Raw genomic sequence first — 26,822 nt, forward strand, 5'->3', positions numbered from 1 at the left:
GAAGCAACTCCAAGCAGGTAAATATTCTTGGATGTAAAAAGTAATTGTCCACCTGTCTTGGTCTTCATGCGTGTTGCGTCACGAGCGTCGTGTACATGCGCATATGCATCACGCGCACCTGTATGCCTGCGTGCTGCGTCATACGTATAGCTTCACGTGCAGGAGAGTCGTGCTTGCGTAACGCGCACCGTAAGAGGTTGGTTGGTGCGTGGGCTGCTCTGCACGAACACGCACCTGTGCCGTGACGCCACGTCCGCCAGGAGGCGCGCACGCGCAGTGCCGCGACGAGGGAGTGGAGGTGAGACGGTGGAAACAGGTCGTCGAGACAGCCGGGGTTTCGGGGAAGAAGCATCGTCACGAACTCCGAAAGTAAACGAAGATTCGGAAAGGACGAAGCTCCAGACGTAAACCTGAGCGAGGTGTTTCCACACCTGGGACTCGCTCAGGTGGTTTCTGTACAAAATGATGGGCTTCTTCCGCCGTACCTTTTCCCGGTACCGACACACGTCCGTGTCTGATGGGCCTGAGTTGAGCCGGGACGTGTCCGGGACCGTGACGACCCTTTCATCTCGAGACATCGGCTCCTCAACGCACGTGAACGCGGCGGGGACCTCCAAAGCTGTGGTCGTCTGCGGGGTGACCCTCCTGGACGGCACGGACGTTTCGATCGATTTACCTGTGGGTTTCCGGTGGTTCATGATGAATGTTATACCATTTAACTGTTTAAGTGTAGGTGTACACTATGTTGAAGACCTTGGTCATGGTGAGCTGGCGGCTCAGTAGGGAATGCTGTGCTCGTCTACATTTTCAGGACGATGTGTCCTACGATCCATTGGTCTTCCCGCCAACGCGCTAAGCTTGCATGAACATTGTTGTGCTTGTGCTAGATATTTTGTTGTTGGTGTCAACAAAGTTGCTGAGCAGGTATGTGCTTCGCACCTTCCCTTGGCCTTGTTCAAGTTAGTGTACTCGTGCTGCGAGTCTCAAACCACCCGTGGCCGGGTCTGAGCCTGGGTTTGAGCCAGGATAAGGGGGCGTGGTGGTCCACCCGTGGCCGGGTCTGAGGGGGTGGAGCCAGGATAAGGGGGTGTGGCGATCCATCCGCTGTGGCCACAGCGCTCCGGTAACCCGAGCAACGCGCTGATATTTGCGCCCGGGGCCGTGCCGGCCTACATTGAGGCCCGGCCAGCGCCTAGACGAGCCGGTCTGTTCCCAAAGCTGCATTGGAATAGTCAATGTTATCAATTATCATATATGAAGCCCTCAAAGTACAGATAGTTAAAATGAGCATAATTTGCTTTTTTCTGAGCTGGAACAGGTTGTGGACCCACAAGTGGGTTATTGTGCGTCATCTAGAACCTGTGAGAAACTGAATGATATTCGGAGCAAAAATGTTTTAAGTATGAATGAATAACTCCTTAATTCGATCCTATTGTTTTTCTCACTTTGCGTGTCTTTCTCACCTTGCTTCTCATACATACAAACTTTCTGTGCCACCCCTTTGACCCAACAGAGGAAGGCTTTGGGCCAGGCCCTGTTTGACCAAGTCATGCTCTACTCGGATATTCTGGAGGTCGATTATTTTGGTCTTCAGTTCATGGACTCTGCACAAGTTCCGGTAGGAATTCCATAAACAGCATATTTGTAATTCGAACCTGAGACTGCGAGCGATCCTGTATGGTCTGACTTTGTTGACTTTTAAAATATATATTTATTCCTATCATCGTTTTGCTATAAGTTTTGTTCATCGTTGGGTGACGTGGTCCATGTTGTAATAATGTAAGAAATTGCACTTTTGCTCATGAGATGAATTTTGGTCATTAATGCTAATCGTCTTCTTGTTATCTTAGCATTGGTTGGACCATGCAAAGAGCATACGGAAACAAGTTCATAGTAAGTCCTCTACTCAGGTTGTGCTATGTGTACCCCCAAGCGTCCAACCGCCCCCACACACATACACATACACATACACACACATTGTTCAGTAGACACCCTTCTTACCTCTCCTTTTCCCCGTTACTTAGCTCCTGCTCCTCACTAACTTTCCAAACTTTACCTTTCCCCATATCCTTCTCCTCTGCTTCCATTACCTACCCGTCCCCCACACCACACAATCTTCCATGCCTTCATGTACTTAGCAAGTCTGCTCGAAACTCCCCTTCCATCTTTTTTCCATCGTCGTCGTACGTTGTCAACCCCACATGAACGAGTAATGCGTAGTTGTTTGCCAACGCTTTGTCTCGTATGTTAACGCGCTCACTTATCGGTGTGTAGTTGGACCCCCGTATGGTTTCCACATGAGGGTGAAATTCTACTCGTCTGAACCGAACAACTTGCAGGAAGAACTGACGAGGTACGACTCGTTCGGGAAGATTAATGCTCCTGTCAAATCATTAGCAAGCAATTCCTCACCATGTTTCATAAGGCTAAGTATAGAACTGCATTGTATCGAAAGGGAACGCAATGTGTTGTAAAGGTGGGTTTTCACGGGACACGCGAACGGTTCGCGAAGGATGCGAATGTCGAAAAAATGGCAAAGTCCAACATTCGTATTTTAGGCTCCAAAAGTTCGCCAAACATGCGCGGGCCGCGGGGGTTCGGAAGCGTCGTCAATTGTTCGCAGGAGTCGTTTTTTGTTCGGCGGGTATTTCAAACATTTTTGAAAATTTCCTGAAAATTTTTTCCCCATTTGTTCCTGAAAAATTAGCCATTGTTGGCTAAACAAGCGACCCAATGTTTGTGTCACGAAGGATTTTCAATGGGTCGCACTATCGTTTCAGATATCGCGGGAAAAAAACTTTATCGACGATTTACTTCTCCCGACTGAACAGAACAGAGATCAAACGAACGCCGACACAAACTTTATGGTGTGGACTCTTCTACCGCGCTGTACCGATGTACCGCGATGTACCACGCGTGCATCCGGTCAGTCAGATCATGCGTTTAGTTTCCGACACGCGAATGTCCATTGCTTTTCATTCGAAAGATTGAGCTGTGAGCGTAAGGTACTCGCCATGGCTAGAAAGTATCAGCCTGTGTTCCTGAACTATGGGTTCACCTTGAATATCGATAAGCACAAAGTTCATCGACCACAGTGCGTGGTATGCCTTGACATGTTGGCCAACGAGTCCCTCAGGCCCCAAAAGCTGAAACGGCACCTCGAGAAGAAACATGGAGATCATGTCAACAAGTCGCGGGAGTTTTTTCTCCAGACAGAACGCGAGATGAACAACAGCAAGTCAGGAATGAGTTCGGCTGTTTTTCCGCCGAAGGGACTGACCAAAGCCAGCTACCTGGTGGCGGAGAAGATAGCCAAAGAAAAGAAACCGGATAATCCACATCTACAATGTTGCTAACGGAACATTTGAATTAGGCTTGTAAATTTCACTTTCGGCTTTAATCAGTGAAAGTTGTTTATTAAATGTTGTTCATGATAACGGAACATTGAACCTGGATATAAGTTCAGATGCATATCGGGTTTTTTCAGTAAAAGGTATTCTTGTTTTGTTTATCAGTTCATGTTACATTTTAAGTTCATCATCTATTCACGATGAAGATTAAAATAAAGTTCAAACACCTTATCTTGGCGTGTCACTTTAATAATTAAAGTTTTATTCTATTTCACAAAAGATACACCGCCAATGAATGTTGAGATTCATCTTCATCTTCTTCATCAAATCTTCATCCGGATTCATCGTAGGGGCGGGTTCATCTCTTCCGAAGCTGCTAACAAGGCAGGGAGTTTACGCCTGATTGGCTGACAATAATATCAAGTGGGCGGTGTTTGTGATCGAAGTCGCTGCTCATTCTCAAGGGGGGCGTGGTCTCTCGCTCTCTCTCTCATGGTCGTGGAGATCCGTACAAAATAACAACAAAATAAGTAAAGGACAGTGTTTGGTATGATTGTCGTCGATTTGCTTTATTGTTCAATTACGAATTGTACGACTGTACAAAGATGATGAACCGAACCCTTACCAAGATATTAACGTCATAAGCAATCGATATTTCCGTGACGGTTTGTGTGGGGGGGGGGGGGTGAGGGGGGGTTCGATGGGTCGCGACGGGTCGCGACTGGATGCCTGGGTTTTTTAAATTGGGTCCTGGGCTAAAAAGGTTGCGAAACGCAGGTCTAAAGGGTATGTTCCAATAGCAGTTGGGCTCTAAAGGATGTAAATGTCTAAACTCTAAAGGGATCTAAAGTGTCTCAAAAGGTATGTGGCCTAAAGCTCTAAATGGTCAAGGTTCCAAGCAGTCTAAAGGTATATAAGATATCAAACATGTATGTGTAAGGGGTCTAAAGGGTGTTAAGGTATAAGGGATGCAAGTGTCTAGTGGGTTGAAGGGTTTTAAAGGGTGAAGGCATAGGTGTAACGGGGCGACCGCCCTGAGTGTGTGTGGATGAGGCGCCAAATGACACCCACCAAATCACGTTTCCATGCTCCATTCGGTTATACTGTATCTAAATTGCTATTTAACGGACCCGTGAGAGGGCTGACAGGATGGCCAAGAGGTACACACACTCGTCTCTAAGCTCTCTAGACTGGGTTTGCATCCCGACCCAGCTACGTTTGTGCAGACATGTACGTTTGTGCAGTGAGTCATGTCAGTTCGGTGTTTCACAGGCCGGGTGATTCATCAGTGTGTGACGTCCCTCGGGTGGACGTTAAAATGGGGGTCCCGTCTGCCAGCATGGGTTGGTGGATGTTAAAGCTTAGAGCCCTTTTATATGCTGCTCTCCTCTGCCCCACCGCCAATATGAATTCCTGACTATGCCAGTGCCTGTGGTGTGCTAGTATTGACCTTTGGCCTTTTGACGCTAGTATTAAATCTGTTAAATGTTTAAAAGGTATGTTCCAATACTATGTAATCAAGAGGCATATAGTTACATGGGTTAGTAGCTGACATACACTTGCTCCATTATAGATAGATGGTGCAGAGGTAGTTTAGCCTAGGATCGATTCCCAACCCGACTAAACTACCAGATTGGTGCTTATCAGGCTGGACGTTGCACCACAAAGTGTGCCGTCCTTCAGGTGGGCATCAAAAAAGTTAAAGTTCCCACAGTGCATTTCCTCGAGGGGTCAACAAGTTATCTCTAGCACCCTGAACAAATATTGTGTTTCAGGTCTGGCCAACTGGTTCTTGAAAGACTTGGGTATATCTTGCATGCTTTATCATCTGTCAAGCCCATACCATGGGACACTGTGGGAGAAGAAAAGGAGAAACTTGTTCGTTATTTACAGACCTTCAGAAAGTATTCATACCCCTTGACTTTTTAACATTTTGTTGTGTTGCAGCCTGAATTAAAAATGGATTAAATTGAGATTTTATTTATTTATTGCTGATCTACACATAATACCCCATAATGTCAAAGTGGAAATTTTGTTTGACATTTTTACAAATGAATTAAGAATGTAAAGCTGAAATGTCTCGAGTCAATAAGTATTCAACCTGGTGGAAACCAAACGGAGCACAGATAATCACCCATCTAACACCATCCCTACCGTGAAGCATGGTGATGGCAGCATCATGCTATGGGGATGCTTTTCAGTAGCAGGGACTGGGAGACTTGTAAGGCTATAGGGAACAATGAATGTAGCCAAATATAGGCAAATCCTTGAGGAGAACCTGCTTCAGAATATAAAAGACCTTAAACTGCGGCGAAGATTTATGTTCCAATAGGTCAATGACCCCAAGCATACAGCCAAAGCAACACTGGAGTGGCTTCAGAACAAGAACGTTAAAGTCCTTGAGTAGCCCAGCCAAAGCCCAGACTTGAGTCCCATTGAGAATCTGTAGAAAGACTTGAAGATTGTTGTTCACCGATGCTCCCCATCCAACTTGACAGAGCTTGAACAAATCTGCAAGGAAGAATGGGAGAAACTCCCCAAACCTACATGTGCAAAGCTGATGCAGACATACCCAAGAAGACTTAAAGCTGTAATCGCTGCCAAAGGCTTTTCTATGAAGTATTAACTCAGGGAGTTGATTACTTATGTAAATTAGATATTTCTGTATTTCATCTTCAATTATTTTGTAAAAATTTCGAAAAACAAAATTCCACTTTGACATTAGGGGGTATTGTGTGTAGATCAATGAGAAAAAAAAAAAATCTCAATTTAATCAATTTTAAATTCAGGCTGTAACACAACAAAATGTAAGAAAAAGTCAAAAAAGTGTGAATTCTTTCTGAAGGCGCTGAGGTGCAGATGATGATGACCAGCTGTGACTGGTTGAAAACGAGGTGTATTGCTTTGCTGATTAGGGATAAGCTATTGGTGGAGAGGGGAAATTTGGCTTCTGTTATAATCTTTAGTGCTTCGCACCTTGTGAATGGAAGTCCACTCGTGTGATGTGACTATGATGTCTAAGTTGTAAAAGTGTAAACACAAAGAATGAAATATCAGCATAGCATGAATGTCAGTGTGCATGACATCAGTGTGAGCAAAGCATGTGCAATTGAAATGTTTGTTTGTGAAATGGCAGTATTTTGGGTAGTGGTGTATTATATTGTAAACCATTGTTGTTTTATTACTTGGCAAAAAAATTTTTTCGACAAGTATCTTAATCAATCTGGTTTTTGTCTGTCCGCTCACCGTTCATCGCCTCCAGGTCGAAATTTTAAACAGATCTTCACCCAATTTAACCAGATGGTAGAGTTGGAGGTCTGACAGATTCCTATTCAACCACCAACTATTTTTGAGGTCAACATGAGCCAAAGGTCAACCACTTGTTTTTCAAATTCCTAAAATCCTAAATTTTTCATCCAATTAACTTGAAATTTGAATAAGGTTTTCATTTCAGCTAGCTGAATTCAACCACCAACTATTTTTAAGGTCAACATAGGCCAAAAGGTCAACATAGGCCAAATGTTTTAAATCCTCAATTTTCATCTGATAGACTTGAAATTTGAAGAGGATTTGCAAATCAGGTCACTGAATTCATCCACCAATTATTTTCGAGGTCAAACGGTCAACATTGGCCTAGTTTATAAAACTGAGAAATAGGACCAAAAACTATATATACATCATATAACCACCTTTAGAGGCCATTTTTCCCCGAAAAGCGGGGGTTGGCCTTTTTCGGGAACCGTGGTTGTTGTTGTTTTTTGGTCCCCTTTTTGAAGCAATGTTTTACGGCCGGATGCCCTTCCTGACGCGAACCCTTTTTGCCACCTTTTAACGACAAACAGGGAATTACCAGTGAACTGGTACTCGATTTGCCGACCTCGGAAGGATGACAGGCTGAGTCAACCCCCCTGGCGTTAATTCAGCGATCGACCGGGATTCGAACCCAGGATCCTAGGATCCTAAGCCGGCACCCTAGCCGCTAACCCAACACCAGGGTTTTTTTGATGATGATGTTTTACATCATGATGTTTTAAAAAGTTGGTGATTAGTTATGACAAAACTAGGTGGATTTGAGTTGGTTAGGTGACAAGAACAAGCCAATTTGATTTGGTTCAGATCCAACCTATCAGTGGGATACAAAAAGTAAACTATTCACCCTGGCGGAGGTATGCGCTCTACCGAATGCTGTTCTACTTTGTTCTGTTTTGCCAAGTGTCACTGAGTGATTATTTTTTTTCGGTTTTTTTTGTTTGTTTTTTGTATTCCATTCCCTCCCATACAAAGGTACCTCTTTGTTCTGCAGTTAAAACAAGACGTTCTCAAAAACAAGTGAGTGGCTTTGGAAAGGGTTTGCATTGTCTTGTTTTCCCAACTCCACACAGTTCAGTGAGATAATGAGGTCTTGTGTTATGTTGATGAAAACTTTGAGTGGTGGAATATAAACTTCAAATATAACAGTTTGAACTGTTAAAGGTGTCAATGGCCTCTCGTGTTTAGATTTCTGACAATTGATGGGACTGTGTAGATGTTTCATAGAAAACCAGACAGGATTGAAGGTTTGGACTGTGTAAGGACTGTACGCCCTTGTTCGACATGATAGAGCTGTTGACGTGATAGATGCCCAATGGACCGGACCTCAGGTCTCTGGTTGTCCTGCCACAGTGCCACACCCACCTTCCGTGCATTTGTAGAAAGGCACGTAGACTTCAGCACTTGGATATGAAAGTAAGCGTCTCTTCATGGCCCCACCCCCATCTTTTACCTTGACCCCTCGTGTTTCTAGGCTTCCATGTTCTTTCCCTACGTCTGTTCAGCTTGCTGCCTACAACCTGCAAGGTAAGATGCTTATCTATGCCTCTCGGATGATTTCACATAACAAGCATGTGGATATAAAAGTCTAAATGTGGGCAAGCTTTGTTTGTTTTATATTCTCATTAGTAACTTGCCAGAGCCAATGATTTTTGACATTTTTAAATGCCTTGTAAATTCAAACCATGGCGTAATGGCTGTTCGAGCATCCCCTCCGAGTCTGGAAGGTCGGCAGTTCGAGCCCCGTCCGAGTCATACCAGAGACTTTAAAAATGCTACGTGCTACGTCCTTGCTTGATGCTCAGCATTTGAAAAGGATAGAGCATGGACAAATAACCATAGCTTGGCAACCGTAGCACAGGCGTTGATGGGCCAAATGGCTACCTGTAGTTGAACTCGTATAATATTAATTATATCATTATTATTATTATTATTAATATCATTATTGTAACTGGAGGTTGTAGCTGTAATGACAGATATCAAAAAAGTTAATGGGCCCAACCACAAAAGGCAGACCCAGTTATAGATCAAATCATTGAAGATGGCTCCCGGTGTGTACCCCGGTTTAGAATAGGTACACCGTATCCCTGCGCATCGTAAGAGGCGACTAAGGGTTGGCGCCAGGAAGGGCATCCGGCCATAAAAAGCATTGCCTCAAACAGGGAACCATGATTGTCATGGGGCCCGCAAGGCTAACCCACGCTCTAGCGGGGAAAATGGCCTTAAAACGATCGTTCATTCATTCATTCATTCATTCATTGAAGATGGCTATTTCTTTTTCCTGCCAAAGCAAAATTCCTGGGCAGGGCAATCGGTTTGTGTAATAATAGCTGCGTGGCAGGCATTGTGTCTAACAACATGAGGGCAAAGGTCAGCATTGGAAGCTTGTGAGTGGGAGAGTTGTTTGCATTTGTCATGTCCTTTGTTTTTCTTTCTTTCTATAAGAGCGAGGCTCATGGAAGAACAAGGTCAAATTGACAGTGGTGTTAACGGGACAACAATTGGGCACAACCAGCAAGGGGACAAGGGAGAGGAAGTGAAGGCGAAACGCATGAAATGAGCGAGAAAGAGGGTTTGTTAGGGTTATTTGATGGGTGTAAAGATCATGGGTCAGAATTTGAGATGACACAAGGTGGTGGTTCACTGCTTGCTTTTGAAGCCCCGGAGGGAAGAGTGAGATAACAACCTCTGGAAGGTGGTTCCATAGATCGAATAAGCTAACAATGGAGTTGAGGTGTGCAGTCAACTTGGATTTTTCAAGTTTAACCAGGAGGGGGGTACTGGAAGAATATGTGAATGCTGAAGCTCCTAGGGAGGGTCGTAGGACTGAGAGAAGAGAGGGATCGATGTTGTGGAGTAAACTGTAGGAAACAGAAATCAACAATCTGCCTGCTATGTGAAAGCAACAGACATTGTGCTTCGGCCTCATCAATGGAGATTCTAATAATTCTAAGAGCTTTAGATTCTCCAGAATCCAGGAGAGACACATGTTACATACCGTTTTAGATGGTATGCTCCATTGCCTTCCATTGCCTGGTTGTTTTACGGCACTTTACCATCACTGTGTTTTATGGCGAGTGTCTCCTCTGCCCGTGAGGAACTGCGCTCTCTCTTACAAAGATGAAGCATCCTCTTTGTAGTTTGAGGTTCCTGATATTGAAACTGCACTCATTCAGATTGCTGTGCGATTGGTACACAGGTTTACATGGTGCATGTGGTTGTGGTTTTGTAACATCGGAATGATTAAAATGTTTTCATTTATTTATCTTTTGTACTATATGTTAAATAACGTCTGTCAAAAGTATGATTTGTGTACAGTGGTGAGAAAAAGTTTGTGAACCCTTTATAATTATCTGTATTTCTGCATAAATTTTACCTAAAATGTGATCAGATCTTCATGCAAGTCCTAATAGTTAAAGAGACCTGATTTAACAAATAGCAAACAAAAAAAAAATCTACTTTTCCTTTATGTATTGAGCAAAATGATCCAACATTCAATTTCTTTGTCGGAAAAAGTATGTGAACCTTTACATTCAGTAAATGGTGGCAACCCGTTGAGCAGCAATAACTTCAACCAAACGTTTGAACAACTATCGAGGACGCCTCTTCATGGTGTTTGTATTCCCCACAACACAAGTTGGGGGCCAAATCTTCCCCATTCTTCCTTGCTGCCCAGATTCGTCAGGGCATCACGGTCACTGTCAAAGCCGATCAGTCCCCATGGACCGGCCCTTTCCTTCTCTCTCTCCCTCCCCCTTTTCCTCCCCTTCTCCCGCTCTCTCTCTTTCTCTCCCTCTCTCTCTCTAACTCTGTCGTGGCCCTGACTTCGTGAAGGCAGGTGTACACCATCGTGTATGTGCGAGATATCTGGGTCGCACCTGGGAGATTGATCGGTTGTCTCCGTGCCGCAGGCTTGTTCGAGAGAACTGTCTGGGCCTATACAACAACAACAACAACGACCACCACCACACGTTTCCTGTAACTCTAGATCAATCCTGCACAACAATTTTGGCCCATTCCTCTTTACATAATTGCTTCAATTCGGATATTTGTGGGCTTTCTTGCATGAACTGCTTACTTCAGGTTCTGCCACAACATTTCAATCGAGTTAAGGTTGGGACTTTGACTTGGCCATTCCAAAATGCAAAATCTCTTCTGCTTCAATCATTCTGTTGTAGATTTACTTGCATGTTTAGGATTGTTATCTTGCTGTATGACCCATTTTCTGTTAAGCTTCAGCTGTCAGGGCATCCATGTCCGGATAACACTGACATTGTCCTGTAGAATTTGCTAGTACAATCCAGAATACATTATTCCGTCGATGATGGCATGCTATCTGGTTCCTGAGACAGCAAGGCAGCCCCAAATCATGATACTCCCACCACTATGCTTCACGGTTGGGATGAGTTTATGTTGGAATGCAATGCTTAGTTTTCATCAAACATAACGTTTTTCACATTTAAGCCAAAAAGCTCCACTTTTGACTCATCTGTCCACATACTATTCTTCCAATAGCCTTCTGTATCATCCAGGTGGTCTTTGGCAAACTTGAGATGGGTGCCAATGTTCTTCTTGGAGAGCAGTGTTTTCCTCCTTGCTATCCTCCCATGCACACCATTCTTCAGTGTTTTCCTGATGGTGGACTCAAGAACACTGACAGCCTATGCAAGAGAGGCCTGCAGATCCTTAGACATCACCCTGGGGTTCTTTGTGACCTCCTGGATTATTGTATGCCTTGCTCTTGGAGTGATTTTTGTTGGGCGACCGCTCCTGGAAAGAGTAACAATGGTGTTGAATTTTGTCCATGTGTACACTGTCTGCCTGACAGTAGATTGGTGGAGCCAAACATATTTAGAAATGGTTTTTGTAACCCTTTCCAGACTGATGAGCATCAACAACTCTTTTTCTGAGGTCCTCAGAAATCTCTTTTGATCGGGGCATGACACGCTTCCACAAATCTGTGAGGTGAAGACTGGACTCTGATGGTGACGAACAAAGTTTATTTTTCATATAGGGCAGGGCCACCCAAACTCACTCATGATTGTCATCCCATTGATTGAAACACCTGACTGTAATTACCCCTTAATTGAGCTGATTAACTTAGAGGTTTGCATACTTTTTCCGACAAAGAAATTGAATGTTGGATCATTTTGCTCAATAAATAAATGTAAAAGTAGAATTTTTTTTTTAAAGTGCTATTTAATTAGGTTCTCTTTTTCTTTTATTCAGACTTCGATGAAGATATGATCACATTTTAGGTCACATTTATGCAGAAATACAGAAAATTCTAAAGGGTTCACAAACTTTTTCTCACCACTGTATGTGTAACTGTATTGTCCTATTCACAAAGGGATGACTATTGTAATCCGTTGGCCTGCAAGCATATCTATCCGGGAGCAGTCAATAAGTAACCTTAAAATATTTTTCACAACTATTTATTGCATGTACGTGTGTAATAACTGTTATTTTTCAACATAATCTCCATTGTGTTCAATGCATTTTTCCAGCGCTTTACTAAGGCCTGGATTCCTCCAGGAAAAAAATATTTTGGTTGCTTGTGTCGCCATTCGTGCACCGCCTCTTGGACCTCTTCGTCAGATCGGAAAGTGGTTCCACCAAGCGCCTCTAAATGGCCCAAAGATGTGGTAATTCAAAGGGGCGAGGTCTGGTGAGTAGGGTGGATGAGGAAGACACTCAAAATGCAGGTCCTCGATTGTTGCGCGGGCAATATGGGGCCGAGCATCGTCATGCTGCAGCAAAACACCGGTAGTGAGTAGTCCACGACGTTTTGATCTGATTGCTAGTTTCAGATGATTTTTAATGAGGTCGCAGTACGATGCACTGGTGACTGGGGTCCCTCTGGGCATGTAATGCTCTACAAGTGGGCCTTGGCTATCCCAGAAGAGCGTCAGCATCACTTTTCCAGCGGACGGTTGTGTGCAGAATTTTTTGGGCTTTGGTGAAGTTGAATGGCGCCACTCTTTGCTTACCCTCTTCATTTCTGGCTGAATGTAGTGGACCCAGCTTTCATCCCCAGTCACTATGCGCTATAAGAAAGCATCGCCTTCTGTTTCGTAATGTCGCAGAAGTTCTTCACAAGAGTCCACTCACCGTTCTTTCAGTTTGGGTGTGAGTCGTCTCGGCACTGAGTTGTGTGAGGTCGGCCCGAGCGAGCAGTGTCTGCCACACTGGACACTCCGCTTTTAAAATTCCTGTCCAAGTCGTACACCTGCTGCAGAGATAAACATGCGTCACCATATTGCATCTTCATTCTGCGATGGATTTCACTGGGATTCACACCCTCACTTCCCAAGAAACGGATGACAGAACGTTGCTCCTCCCTGGTGCATGCTTCTAAGGGAGCCGCCATCTTGGAACTGCTCTACTGACGTCATACACTCAATGTTGCCAGATCTAAAACAGACAAAACATTACTCTTACCCATAGATATAACATATGTCGTCTACAACTACACACATTACATTCTCGAATTTATATCGCCATTTTAAGGTTCTTTTTGACTGGCGTGTGTGCGTGCGTGCGTGCGTGCGTAAATAATGCGGGGTTTCTGCATTAGAAAATGTTCTGGCATGTTGGTTATTATTGTGCTGGAAGGTATTTTTATGCTTTTGTTATGACATTTAACAGAAGAGCAAATAATATTTCCCCAGAATAATGTTTATTCGGTAAAGATGTATTCATGAGTTCATTTGTTTAGTACGTTTGTCATTTGTCTTGCTCTGCCTCAGCTGAGTTGGGTGACTGTGATGATGATAAACATTCGGTGGTCCTGGTGTCGGAGTTCCGTTTCGTTCCTGACCAGACAGAGCAAATGGAAGAAGAAATATTTCAAAAGTGGAAGGAATGCAGGTTTAACTCGATCTCTTCCTGTTGCATTCAACATTTTGATTCTTGCTTTGCCTCCCTCTGTATCACCACCAGCCTCGTACTTTGGGGTTGATTTCAAATGGAATTTGATTTTCATCAATACGGCACTTTTCAAGTCGATGACTTGTGAATGTTCAATTCAGTCTTTTACATATGTGCTGTGCGTGTGTTTTCACTGACTCGGTTCTGCTCGCCGGGCACTTTTAACCTGTTGCTACCACAAAACGGATTCCAATTCATTTAAACATAATTTTCAGCATTTAGATGAGAGAGCAGTAATTTCAAAATGGTTAACCATAAATGTTCTGTTTCTAAATGCAAATCGTACTTACGGAAATACAGTAACAAATATCTGTGGATGTTGTTGGTCAGGTTCCTATCATATGCTGATAATACTTGAATTAGCTAGTGGCAGCTGTGGATATAACATGTATATAAGCATATATATACACTATCGGTCAAAAGTTTTGGAACACCTCAATTTTTCCAGTTTTTATTGAAATTTACGCAGTTTAATGTCTCAATGTACTCTGAAATTAAGTATCGAACAAATAAACAATTGGAGATAAAAAAGAAATCATAGAATCATTTTGTTTAACAAAATTTAATTTAAATGTTTGACTCAGCAAAGTAGCCACCTTTTGCAGATATAACCGCCGAACACACTCATGGCATTCTTTCTGCAATGGAAATCAAATATTGTTCGGGAAGTTCTTCCCAACACTGTTGCAGAAGTTCCCACAAATGTGTCGCATTTGTAGGTTGCTTTGCTTTCACCCTTCTGTTTAGTTCATCCCAAACCAGTTCGATTTTTTTTTTTTTTTTTTTTTTTTTTTTTTTTTTGTATACAAGATCGAGGCTCGTGAAAGAGCGAACATTAATCACACAGAAAGACAAACAGACACATAAAACAAATAACATCGGGAGCGGTAGACAAGATGGGGAGAGAGGGGGAAGGACACAAACACAACATTTGAGAGCAGGGACCGAGAGACATGGAGACATCGAGAGATCTGTGGGAGGGAGAGGGCTTTGGGGGGGAGGCATGTGAAGGGGGGGAGGCATGTGAAGGGGGGGGGGTGGGAGAGGTATAAACATATGGACACTGCCAGGATTTCCAGGAAATAAGTTGGAATTTCAAACAAGGTGGATCTGGGGTGAATTAGTGGGGGTAGAAAAGATCAAGGTTATGGATGGGGGAAGATAAGAGATGGTGGTGAACAGCTGTTTTAAAGACCTGGAGGGAGGAGAGGGATTGAAGGGAGTGTGGGAGTTTGTTCCACAGGCGGGAGAAAAGAGGAATGAAAGAGTGAAGGTGAGCAGAGAGCCGAGATTTCGGCAGTTTAACCATCAGAGGGTTGCTGGCAGATCTTGTGCGACCTGTAGGAATATTTGGGGGACAGAGCACAGAGAGAGCTGGGGGAGCAAGGCCGGAGAGGAGTCGGTAGAAGACAGAAAGACCACCTACCTGCCTGCGGTGAGTGAGTGAAAGGCCCTCAGAGATAGCTTCATCGCGGGAGATTCCAATGATTTTGAAAGCTTTGGATTCAACAGCGTGAAGCCGAGCCAGGTGTGAGGCAGGAGCACCAGCCCATAGGGGAGAACAGTATTCCATAGAGCTGCGGATGAAAGCCTTGTATGTGGTGAGGAGCTCAGGTGTGCCGAGGAAGGACTTCGCACGACGGAGGATGCCCAGTCGGCGACTGGCTTTGGAGGCCAGCTTGGAAATGTGGTTTTCCCAAGAAAGATCATGGCAGATAGTGAGACCCAAAAGCTTGAGTGACAGAACTTCTTGGAGAGGATTGTTGAGAAAGTATATGGGAGGGTTGTCCAGTCGATCTTTTCGGAGAGACATAGTAAGAGAGTGAGATTTGGCAGGATTGAAAGACATGTTCCACTTGTTTGACCAGTCTGTGATTTTGTCCAGGTCTTCAGAGAGTGAGGAGGCTGCAGACTGCCGATCTGAGGGAAGAGGAATGGAGCGGCAGAGAGTGGAGTCATCAGCAAAGAGATAGAGAGGATTTTCCAGAGAGTCAGAGAGATCATTGATAAAGACCAGAAAAAGCACAGGGCCCAGCACACTTCCTTGGGGAACTCCAGCCTGAACAGGAAGGGGAGATGAGAGAAATCCATTCAGGGCCACACGTTGACTACGACCAGAGAGGAAGTCCGCAAGCCATGCATGGAGATTTCCATGGATACCATAGGAGGAGAGTTTGGTGAGCAGAGCTGGGTGCCAGACCGTATCAAAGGCTCTTGATATGTCAAGGGAGACAGCTCTGATTTCCTGTTTGGCATTGAGGACCTCCATCCATTGTTGAGACAGCAGAAGCAGCATGTCCAGAGTAGAGTGACCTGGTCTGAAACCAAATTGATGATCAGAGATCAAGCCATTGGAGAAGAGGAAAGATTTCATATCCGAAGCAATGATGGATTCCATGACTTTGCTGATAATTGGGAGCAGGCTGATTGGTCTGTAGTTGCAAGGATCTGTTTTTGCACCTTTTTTGTGTAAAGCGGTAATGTTAGCTGATTTCCAGGATGCTGGCAGATGACCTTGAGCAAAAGATAGGGTGAAAAGAACAGAGAGAGGGTGAGATAGAGCGGCAGAGCAGGATTTTAGGACCCGTGGGCTGATGCCGTCTGGTCCAGTTGCAGAATCAGAGTCGAGGTTTGACAAAAACTCCTCCACCTTGTCAGGAGAGAAGGACACAGAGTCCAGGAGCAGTTGGGTTCGACTGGGAAAGGAGGGAACAGAGAGAGATGGGTTTGGGACTAAGGATTTCGAGGCAAACACAGAGTTGAGGCATTCGGCTTTGTCACGTGCGATGTCAACTGTGTGGCCATTTGAGGTAAGGGAGGGGATGGAGGGGGAACAAACACCAGAAACGGATTTGACCAGACGCCACCAGGATTTGGAGGAAGGAGACAGGTTTGAGAGTTCATTCTTGAGTGAGGAGAGATAGTGCTTCCTGGCACTCCTGAGGGTAGACACACACTTGTTCCGAGCTTGGTGGAAGGAACTGAGATTTCCTTCAGTTGGATTAGCCTTCCAAGAGGCAAAGGCAAGTTGTTTCAGGGCAACTGCCTCACCACAAGATTCAGTGTACCATGGACGGGAGGAAGGGTAAGACAATTGAAGGCGAGATGGGATAAATCTGTGCATGAGAGAGATCAGTTTGCTTTGGAAGAATTCCCAGGAAGAATTGATGTCAGCGGCAGTGGAGATGGGAGACCAATCCAGACGATTGATGGCTGCTTGAAGACCGTCCCAGTCGGCCTGAGTGAAATGCCAGACTCGACGACGCTGAGGAGGCTCTCTGAGAATGGCCAGAGAGATGTCCACTTTGACAAGCACATGATCAGAAGAACCGATTGGAGCAGAAGAAGAGCAGCAGACATTAGCAGGGAAGTTTGTCATAATCAAGTCTAGAAGAGAAGATACTCCATTGGCTGAGATCCGGGTCGGGAAATTGACAGATTGTGTCAATCCCAGTGAGTCACAGAAGTCCTTTGCTGAGATGCCATGACTAGTGAGAGAGGAACCCACACCCAACCAGGTGGCATGATGACAGTTGAAGTCACCACATATGAGGAAGAGAGAGTTGGGATGAGTGGATAGAAGTTGGTCCATGTTGTCAGACAGTGAAATGTAGATGGAGTCATCACTGTTTGGGGGACGGTACAGAACACATATGAACAAAAGGTGGGGTTTAAGTCGAAAGACTGTGCTGGCCATTCCATGATTTGAAGCCTACCATCTTGTTATTTCCCTCGAAGGTAATTTTGACATATCCTGGAGGTGTGTTTAGGGTCATTATCTTGCTGTACGATGAACCCCTGACCAACTCGGTGTATACCAGAGGATATTGATGGGCAGAGTTAATTCCTGAGGCACACCCAGTGTATAAGTGTTCCCCACCCCACTTCCCAGGTTTGGTTTCTCGCGATTCTAGATTCCGCGCTTGCTGCCCGGCGCTTGCCATGACAATGATAGGGACCGGCACTTAGCGCAACCACTCATGCATGTATACACTTCACGTTGATGGTATCAGGTGACACGAATGTATGTTTAAGTGTACCCTCCCTGACCTCCCTGAATGTAAATGAATGCTTACGTGCACCCTCCCCTCTCTCCCTGGTCTCTTAGATATTAAAGCACTCCACATGCCTGGTGCTACAATGTATAGATAGGATTGTTATGATACATGCACGCGCACGTGCACGCTGGGTGTTCCGCCTTCCCCTCCGTTTTTCATGTACGCCTTCTCACTTGTAGGATTCGGCCTGCCTACAGTCTGACTGCTTTCTTGGGGGGCGACAATCGCCAACTCTGTTGCTCACCTTTGGACACCTGTATGTAGGCCGTGAAGTACAGTACAGTGCAGCGCCGTCGTGTCATATCGTACCACCCGAGGTTCGGCGTCTGCAGCCCAGCTCGCACCAGCGTCCGCTTTACAGGGGGCGCTGGGGTAAGTCGGGCAGGGGCGGACGCTGTTCCTTGGTATCCTTCTCACCGAGGGAAAAACCGGCATCGGAGTTCGCCGCACCCTTGGGTGCTTAAGACGGCTTGATGGGGTGGATCCCTCTTCCCCATCCCTGTTTATATTATGGACTTGGTCTGATACAATAGGTGGACACTAACCCCGATAGCGGTAGGCGGTTTGGTGGGAGCGCGCAAGGCAACCACGGGGGTCGCCGACCGTGTGCTCTCGTCGCCGCTTTTCCCCCTAATTACCGTTCCCTCGGTCAGGAGCCACAATTAAGACACTGGGTCGGTTGCGTGACCTCGGCCGATCCCATCGCGGCCACGTTCGGCCGGTCACAAGTTTTCCCAAATGCCCACTACGCTGTCCACACTTTTCGGATGCCACAAAATCACTGTGACGTGGCTGCGCATGTGCGTATCCGAACTATGCACGGCACACGCCGTCAACAGAAATTGCCTCGCCCTCATTTTTAAAGGGGAATTGATCACCTCCAGGTAAAGACAAAAAAAATTCCCTTCCTCAGGTCACTAGCATAAGGGGAAAGTCTTGGGAACGAGTTCGGCAATGCGGACAGCCTTGTCTGGACAAGCCAAAAAGAATGTCGGGAGTGCACGGTAAGGGCGCGCGTCGCAGCCCGCAACGGGTGCAGCCGGCTCGCCCGAGGGAACTCTTTCCCGATGTTCCGGGTCGGTCGTCGCGGCGGCGGTATTGCATGGCGCTGCAAAATGCTGTGGTAGCCCTTTTGGTTCAGGGTGCCAGTCACTCTGTGCAAGTCGCTGACTCTGGATCCAGCAAAAGAGCCCCAGACCATCGTGCTTCATCCTCCATGCTTGACAGTTGGTGTCACACACTGAGGAACCATCCTTTCGCCTACTCGACGGCGTACAAAAACCCTGCGCGATGAACCAAAAATTTCAAATTTTGATTCATCGGTCCATAAGACCTTCTTCCAGTCTTCAGTAGTCCACTGGCGGTGCTTCATGGCCCAGGCAAGCCTCTTTTTCTTATTTTGCTATCTGAGCAATGGCTTTGTGACTGCCACTCGACCTGTCAAACCTGCAGCTCGAAGTCTTCTCTTCACAGTTGAAACTGAGATTTGCTTACTTCGACCAGTGTTAAGCTGTCCTTGAAGCTGTTGTCCTATGAGCCGCCTATCACGCAAGCTGTTGACTCTCAGAAACTTGTCTTCTGATTCTGTTGTGGCTTTGGGTCTGCCAGACCTCTTCCTGTCAGAGTTTCCTCCAGTTTCCAATATACTACTTCCTGCAGTGCAATATTGTCCAAATAATGCTTCAGAGGGTGTAATAACAGTCTGTTCCAATACTGCTTTTATACAGACAGGGAGTTTGTAATCAAGTAATCAGCAGATGTTGGGACACCTGTAGGAATTGTTTGCATCAACTTTCAAGGCTTAATTTACTGACATTGCTGCAGAACAGCTGTAAGTTTTTAACCCATTACTTGTTCCCTGAAGAAGGCCTTTTTTTTACAATATAACTGTGCAATTTACATTATTTTCCCGTTTTTGCTAACCTAAACTTTTTTTAAAACCTCGAGCAGTTTGCTGCTTACCTTTTACCATTTCAGGCTATTCACTGGACATTAAACTGCGTAAATTTCAATAAAAACTGGAAAAATTGAGGTGTTCTAAAAGTTTGGACCGGTAGTGTATATACACACATACACATACACACACAAACGATGCAAAAATCTGGAATAATATCTCTTTTGGCCCTGGAACCAAAGAAACAATACACTGTATACTTATAATGGCACTCACAGCCAACACCACCTCCTCCTTTTACTAAACATGATTAATAGTAAATGTCATCATTTTAAACTTAGCCGTGCATTGATGAGCCCCACCATATATGATCTTCCCATCAGTGTTAAGAAGCATAAAAATTTGGGTAGAATGCGCCGATTTACAAACCTTCGGCCTTTCACGGGCCCACATGCCAACTTTTTGTACGAGTTGATCAGGAAGTTCTCAAAATATTTTGTTGTGTAGAGGCACACCCCTTTCTCGCAGGTACATTTGCAAGTATTTTCGGCTTCTTTAAAAGTTTTTTTTTTTCAGTCATTTTATGCTACATTCCTTATCTGGCAGGCATGAAATATGTCCAGGGCCACCCCCGATGAACTTCGCTACTAGCGGTTTCCAAAGTGCCATATTCACTGAAATTTCCCCCATGGTCTCTAATTACGTCGGTGGTCCCATGAGGTTGGATTAGGTTTCTTTTTGATGATACGTCGAGTGGATGTTCCACGGAGATTGTAACAGGCCAGTTGGTCATTGTGACTATTCTGACCATGCATCGGTGCTGCTAAATCTGTGACTTGCTCCTTTTCCCTCTGTATGCAGAGGTCAAACACCCGCGATGGCTGAGATGAACTACCTGAACAAGGCCAAGTGGTTGGAGATGTATGGTGTGAATATGCACGAAGTCAAGGTCTGAATGGCATCATGTAATGAAAGCGTGATAGTTGGCCTAGTTGATTAATTTATCCCAATGGACATTGCGATTTGGATGGAGGTAGTTTTTATTCATGCTAATAGGAATTGAGCCAAAATATTATTCATCCTTATTGACAAATACAAATATTGATCATTATGTGAAATTGGACATCATTATGACATCATAGCTTGAACCAAGCTTTGCAACACATTCTTGAATGTAAGATAACTCTATCTGTTTTTATAGAATAAAAGTATGTGTGATCAAGATAGTATGTATGTATTGTTGTGGGTGCTGGCATTGCACGGTCTCGATGGGAGTTTCTCGGACCCACTTTCCAGCCAGGGTCCCTGAAGACGACTAGCCGCAGTTAACTCAGTGGTGTGATGGGTTGCTAGGCAACCACTAGGTTGCTAGGCAAGATGTTTAATTCAGGTAGGGTCCAGTGTCTGACTCCGTTTTACCTTTTTGGTGAATTAAACCTCCCAGATTCTATACACGTAGGCATCTCATGCACTCCGGCAAATGAGATATGGAAGGGGGATAGACGGACAGAGAGACAGACAGAAAAAAAAAAACACCTTTAGAGGCCATTTTTCCTCGCAAGCGGGGGTTGGCCTTTTTCGGGGACCGTGGTTGTTGTTTTTTGGTCCCCTTTTTGAAGCAATGTTTTACGGCCGGATGCCCTTCCTGCCGCCAACCCTTTTTGTCGCCTTTTACGACGAGCAGGGAATTACCAGTGAACTGGTACTCAATTAGCCGACCTCGGAAGGATGACAGGCTGAGTCAACCCCCCTGGTGTTAATTCAGTGATCGACCGGGATTCGAACCCAGGATCCCAGGATCCTAGGATCCTAAGCTGGCACCCTAGCCGCTAGTGGTGAGCTTGAAACAGAAAGAAAAACAGAGACAGAAAGAAAAAGAAAAAGAAAAAAAAGAGAGAAGGAGGGCTTGTTGGTGAGCCCTCACCCGGCGCAAATGCTGGCCCCAACGTGAAAAGGGGGAGGGCGGGAGAGAAGAAAGGGGTAATGATGTGGTGTGCCGTGTGGGAAGAAATATGGGTGAATGTTCGTAGTGTGACAGAGGAAGTCTTGAATGCATGTCAGTAACCCAGCCCTGAATTTTTTTTCGAGGGTGTAATTGTTGAAAACTATCGTGCGTTCCAAGTGCATCAATTAGAAGTAGGGATAGCCAGAGAAAGGAAGTGTGAGTCAGTGTGTTGGTCAGCTCGTACAGGAAAACTCCATGGCTTGTGAGCTAGCTCTCTGCAACGCGGCACCCGCCCATTCGGTCTCAGAGGCCCATTCTTGCAGGTCCAACCTTGCCTCTATTTTCAACAGATGTGTACCAGCCCTGAATCCTTGATTTATCGGGCGTATAAAGTTATTGGGGGAGGCGTGGTTCTGCAGCCCGCCCCTCATGCATGCAGGGGCGTATCTACGGAAAATAGCACCTATGGCAAGCACTGAAATTGCGCCCCTGTCCAAACATCTGACACCCATCTTTTAGATAAATTTACCATAAAATCAGCTCAAAAATACAAGTCAAGCTCATTAATCTTTTAATTAACAAATTATGGCACGACATGAAAATTACAACTGTACCTTCCTTGCTTTCACTTATTTTTTTATTTTTTTTTGTATACAAGATCCAGGCTCATGAAAGAGCTAACATTAATCACACAAAAAGTCAAACTGACACAAACCGACACATAAAACAAAATAAGGGGAGCAGTAGACAAGATGGGGAGATAGGGCGAAGGACACAAACACAACATTTGAGAGCAGGGACATCGAGAGAACTGTGGGAGGGAGAGGGCTTTGGGGGAGGTGGGAGAAGTATAAAACATATGGACACTGCAAGGACTTCCAGGAATGAAGTTGGAATTTCGAAAAAGTGTATCTGGGGTGAATAAGTGGGGGTAGAAAAGATCAAGGTTTTGGATGGGGGGGGAGATAAGAGATGGTGGTGAACAGCTGTTTTAAAGACCTGGAGGGAGGAGTGGGGGAGTTTGTTCCAGAGGCGGGGAAAAAGGGGAATGAAAGAGTGAAGGTGAGCAGAGAACCTAGATTTTGGCAGTTTAACCATAAGAGGGTTGCTGGCAGATCTTGTGTGACCTGGAGGAATATTTGGGGGACAGAGCACAGAGAGACCTGGGGGAGCAAGGCTGGAGAGGAGTCTGGAGAAGACAGACACACCACCAACCTGCCTGTGGTGAGTGAGTGAAAGGCTCTCAGAGTTAGCTTCATCGCAGGAGATTCCAATGATTCTGAAAGCTTTGGTTTCAACAGCGTGAAGTCGAGCTAGGTGTGAGGCAGGAGTACCGGCCCAGAGGGGGGAACAGTATTCCATTGAGCTGCGGATGAAAGCCTTGTATGTGGTGAGGAGCTCAGGTGTGCCAAGGAAGGACTTCGCACGATGGAGGATGCCCAGTCGGTGACTGGCTTTGGAGGCCAGCTTGGAACTGTGGTTTTCCCAAGAAAGATCATGGCAGATAGTGAGACCCAAAAGCTTGAGTGACAGAACTTCTTGGAGAGGATTGTTGAGAAAGTATATGGGAGGGTTTTCCAGTCGGTCGTTTTGGAGAGACATAGTAAGAGTGTGAGATTTGTCAGGATTGAAAGACATGTTCTACTTGTTTGACCAGTCTGTGATTTTGTCCAGGTCTGCAGAGAGTGAGGAGGCTGCAGACTGCCGATCTGAGGGATGAGGAATGGAGCAGCAGAGAGTGGCGTCATCAGCAAAGAGATAGAGAGGATTTTCCAGAGAGTCGGCGAGATCATTGATGAAGACGAGAAAAAGCACAGGGCCCAGAACACTACCAAGGGGAACTCTAGCCAGAACAGGAAGGGGTGATGAGAGAAATCCATTCAGGGCCACACGTTGACTACGACCAGAGAGGAAGTCCGCAAGCCAAGCGTGGAGATTTCCATGGATACCATAGGAGGAGAGTTTGGTAAGCAGAGCTGGGTGCCAGACCATATTGAAGGCACGTGATATGTCAAGGGAGACAGCTCTGGTTTCCTGTTTGGCATTTATGACCTCCATCCATTGTTGAGACAGCAGAAGCAACATGTCCAGATTAGAATGACCTGGTCTGAATCCAAATTGATGATTGGAGATCAAGCCATTGGAGAATATGAAGGATTTGATATCCGAAGCAATGATGGATTCCATGACTTTGCTGATAATTGGGAGCAGGCTGATTGGTCTCTAGTTGCAAGAATCCGTTTTTGCACCTTTTTTGTGTAAAGCGGTAATGTTTGCTGATTTCCAAGATGCTGGCAGATGACCTTGAGCAACAGAGAGGGTATAAAGAACAGAGAGAGGGTGAGATAGAGTGGCAGAGCAGGATTTTAAGACCCGTGGTAGTCTAGTAGGAAGAGGGGGGGTATCATGCACCCCCCAGAAATATACTTCTAATCAGTGTTTCTAGATTGGAAGAATTGTGTAGAAAATGATGAGCTATGTTAAAAAGTTGTCAAAATGTCCCACGTATAATTTTTATGCAAATTAGTGCCGCCATTATCGAAAAATCTGGTTTCAGTATATCTCAGGCAATATTGCAAATAACTGAACAAATAAGGTGTCTAGACCCATGTTTTGAGGGTCAAAGATCATAATAAAACTATTCTTAAAGTGATCACATGTGTCTGTGTCATGCTGGTATGCAAATTATTGCCACCATTACAAAATAATCACATTTTTACCAATTAAGAGACTCCAATATTGCAGATAACTGAACATGAACAAATAAGGTGTCTAGACAGATGTTGTTGTGTTTTTAACCAATGTTTATTTGTTTTGTAGTATAAGGGTCAAACATCATGATAGAACTCTTCTCTTTCCCATTCCAGATAAACAGTCAGGTAAATGCTTCTCCACTATGAATCACTCATCATCGTTTTCAATGAAATCGTCAGAGTCCAACTCGTCCTCTCCTTCCTCGTCCTCCTCCTCTTCCTGTTCATGCTCTCCAGTGTCCAGGAGATCAACTAGCGAGGTTGGTAGGACAGGACCGCAGGACCATACTGGTTTCAACACTCCATCAGTCCTCATCCATCCTTGCCCCTCATCATAGGGTTTTGGCTTTTCCAGAATAGCTTCATCAGCTCGCTTGTACAAGGCGACACGGTGGTTCACACGTTGGACGTGCGGCTTCAGAGCAGAGTGGCATGGAGGAAGTCGAGCCAGGTCGACCTTAGACTTGGAAGTGAGTTTCTTGTCTTCCCCAACCATTTTGCATAGCAACTTGGCACGGACGACGTCCACTGAAGACTCACGACTCTGTCCATACATCAGACAGGTGAATTGCTCCAACTGCCTCAGCACCTCAGGCTTGAGAGTCCGGTAGTCACCGAGTTGACTAAACGCCTTGTGAAACCTGGGCTTCTTCTCCAGCTTTTTCAAGGGCCCCACCTTCCCCTTCCCTTTGAAGGCACTGGTACAGTCTTCTCCGCTGAACACATAGAACCCACGAAGAGTGGCGCAGTAGTCTTCTCCCAGGGATTCTGCAAGCTCAAAGAGGTTGAGAAGTTGTCGATGTTTCCCTGACCCCATATCCAGGTATACAGTCAGCTTTATGGCATGAGCATGGTAGAGAAGAATCATGAAGATATCTGTGTCAGGTGTTCTGACCACAGCATTCTTGTATCCGAGGGCAGCAGCATGATGGAGGTACAGTACCACCCTTGTATCAGTCTCTTCCTGGTTGCTGTAGATTGTGGGGAGCTCACGCACCTCAACCGGAAACACAAAAGGGCATTGCACTTCAGTCACAACCAATTCTAGATCTAGACAAAAATCACAGATAATCACTTATAATTTACCAATTTTACCAATATTTAAATATAAGACTGAAAGAAAAAATCGCATCACCAATCACCAAAATTTTATACTATTATTCACCAATCACAAAGAAGCACTTTGGCAATATTATTTAAGTTAATCCTGGTAATAATAATAATTAATAATAATATGGGTTTTCAATTTACCTTGCCATTTGATGAGACAAGTTGATGGGCTCTCCCCTCCACGATCAGCACTGCCATCTCTGCTCTCTCCAGCTTTGAAGCTGCCTGTTGATCACTCCATACTCGCAGCAGGAGCTGGCTGATCTGCTTTTTGTTGTCGTCATTTGCAAGGAACATCTTGAAGTCATATGGCTTCCTGGTCACTGGTCCAGCCAAAATGATCTTCTCTGAGCTGCCACGCCTCAACCTCTCCTGCGCTTTGATAGATTGATGGTAACTGTCAGTCGAGAACAAGAAGTGCTTCTTGGCCACCATTTGATCGAGCACCCTCAGGTATATCTCACCACAGGTTGGAGGAAGGTTGGCAAGGGTATGTAGCAGTGCCATGCCATCCTGGATGAACAGGGCATCCTTGGGGTATGGCAGATTTTCTGGGGTGGTGTCCTCCAGAAGGTAGTGCAGAATAGAGGCTTTGTTGGTCTTGGAGAAAAATCCATCCGGTGTTCCAAGGCTGGGAGGCACAGGCATCAGGCAGTACTTCATGAGTTCTTCCAAGTCCAATGGCTCATCTTGACTCTGAGACTTGACGAGGAGCACGAATGCAAGGTTGCTTTGCTCCTGAAACGGTATGACCTGGAATGATAAATGGTTAACATGTTGACATGGCGTGCAACATAAAAAAATACGTGTTCACATTTAAAAATGTAAAAATTAAGATTACCATTTAAAAATACAACATTTAAAAAATACAATTGCCCTCGGGTATTTGAACACCTCATTACCTTTCCCTGTGAGGATGTGAGGGTGACCTTGTTGCAAGTCTCCATGGTCTTGAGTTTTTTCTTCTTGATTGGGTCGAAGAAGCTTCCTGGCTCTCCACTCTGTATGCGTCTGATGAAGTCGGCTTTAGCGGCCTTGCCCACAGCTTCTGCTCCTAACACGTCCATCTCGACATCCATGGGGACAGGAGCACCAGAAGCCAGGGAGTAGAGCCTGTCCTTATCTGCGATGGTGAATTGATTTTTGAAGTTCCTCATAGTAGTGAGGGTTCGCTGAACGGCTGTCTCTGGAGTCTCTTAATAATACTGGAGTCTCTAATCTTAATACTTAATTATCTTAATACTGGAGTCTCTTAATTGGTAAAAATGTGATTATTTTGTAATGGCGGCACTAATTTGCATACTAGCGTGACACAGACACATGTGATCACTTTAAGAATAGTTTTATTATGATCTTTAACCCTCAAAACATGGGTCTAGACACCTTATTTGTTCAGTTATCTGCAATATTGCCTGAGATATAGTGAAACTAGATTTTTCGATAATGGCGGCACTAATTTGCATAAAAATGATA

General features: G+C 45.1%; 1 protein-coding gene across 1 annotated transcript in view; it reads left to right on the top strand.

Annotated features, from left to right (window-relative positions):
- Positions 1-267: 267 nt before the first annotated feature.
- LOC137429962 (band 4.1-like protein 5) overlaps positions 268-26,822 on the top strand; it is a 96,429-nt gene continuing 69,874 nt past the window's right edge. Inside the window, exons 1-8 of the mRNA XM_078779988.1 lie at positions 268-678; positions 1,514-1,618; positions 1,851-1,893; positions 2,275-2,353; positions 7,635-7,679; positions 8,134-8,186; positions 13,409-13,529; positions 20,403-20,490. Of these exons, the coding sequence (XP_078636114.1) occupies positions 463-678; positions 1,514-1,618; positions 1,851-1,893; positions 2,275-2,353; positions 7,635-7,679; positions 8,134-8,186; positions 13,409-13,529; positions 20,403-20,490 (750 nt within the window). The 5' untranslated portion in view covers positions 268-462. The remainder of the gene's footprint in view (positions 679-1,513; positions 1,619-1,850; positions 1,894-2,274; positions 2,354-7,634; positions 7,680-8,133; positions 8,187-13,408; positions 13,530-20,402; positions 20,491-26,822) is intronic.

Source organism: Myxine glutinosa, chromosome 6 (assembly GCF_964187855.1).
Source record: "Myxine glutinosa chromosome 6, kmMyxGlut1.1, whole genome shotgun sequence".
NCBI classification, from domain to species: domain Eukaryota; kingdom Metazoa; phylum Chordata; class Myxini; order Myxiniformes; family Myxinidae; genus Myxine; species Myxine glutinosa.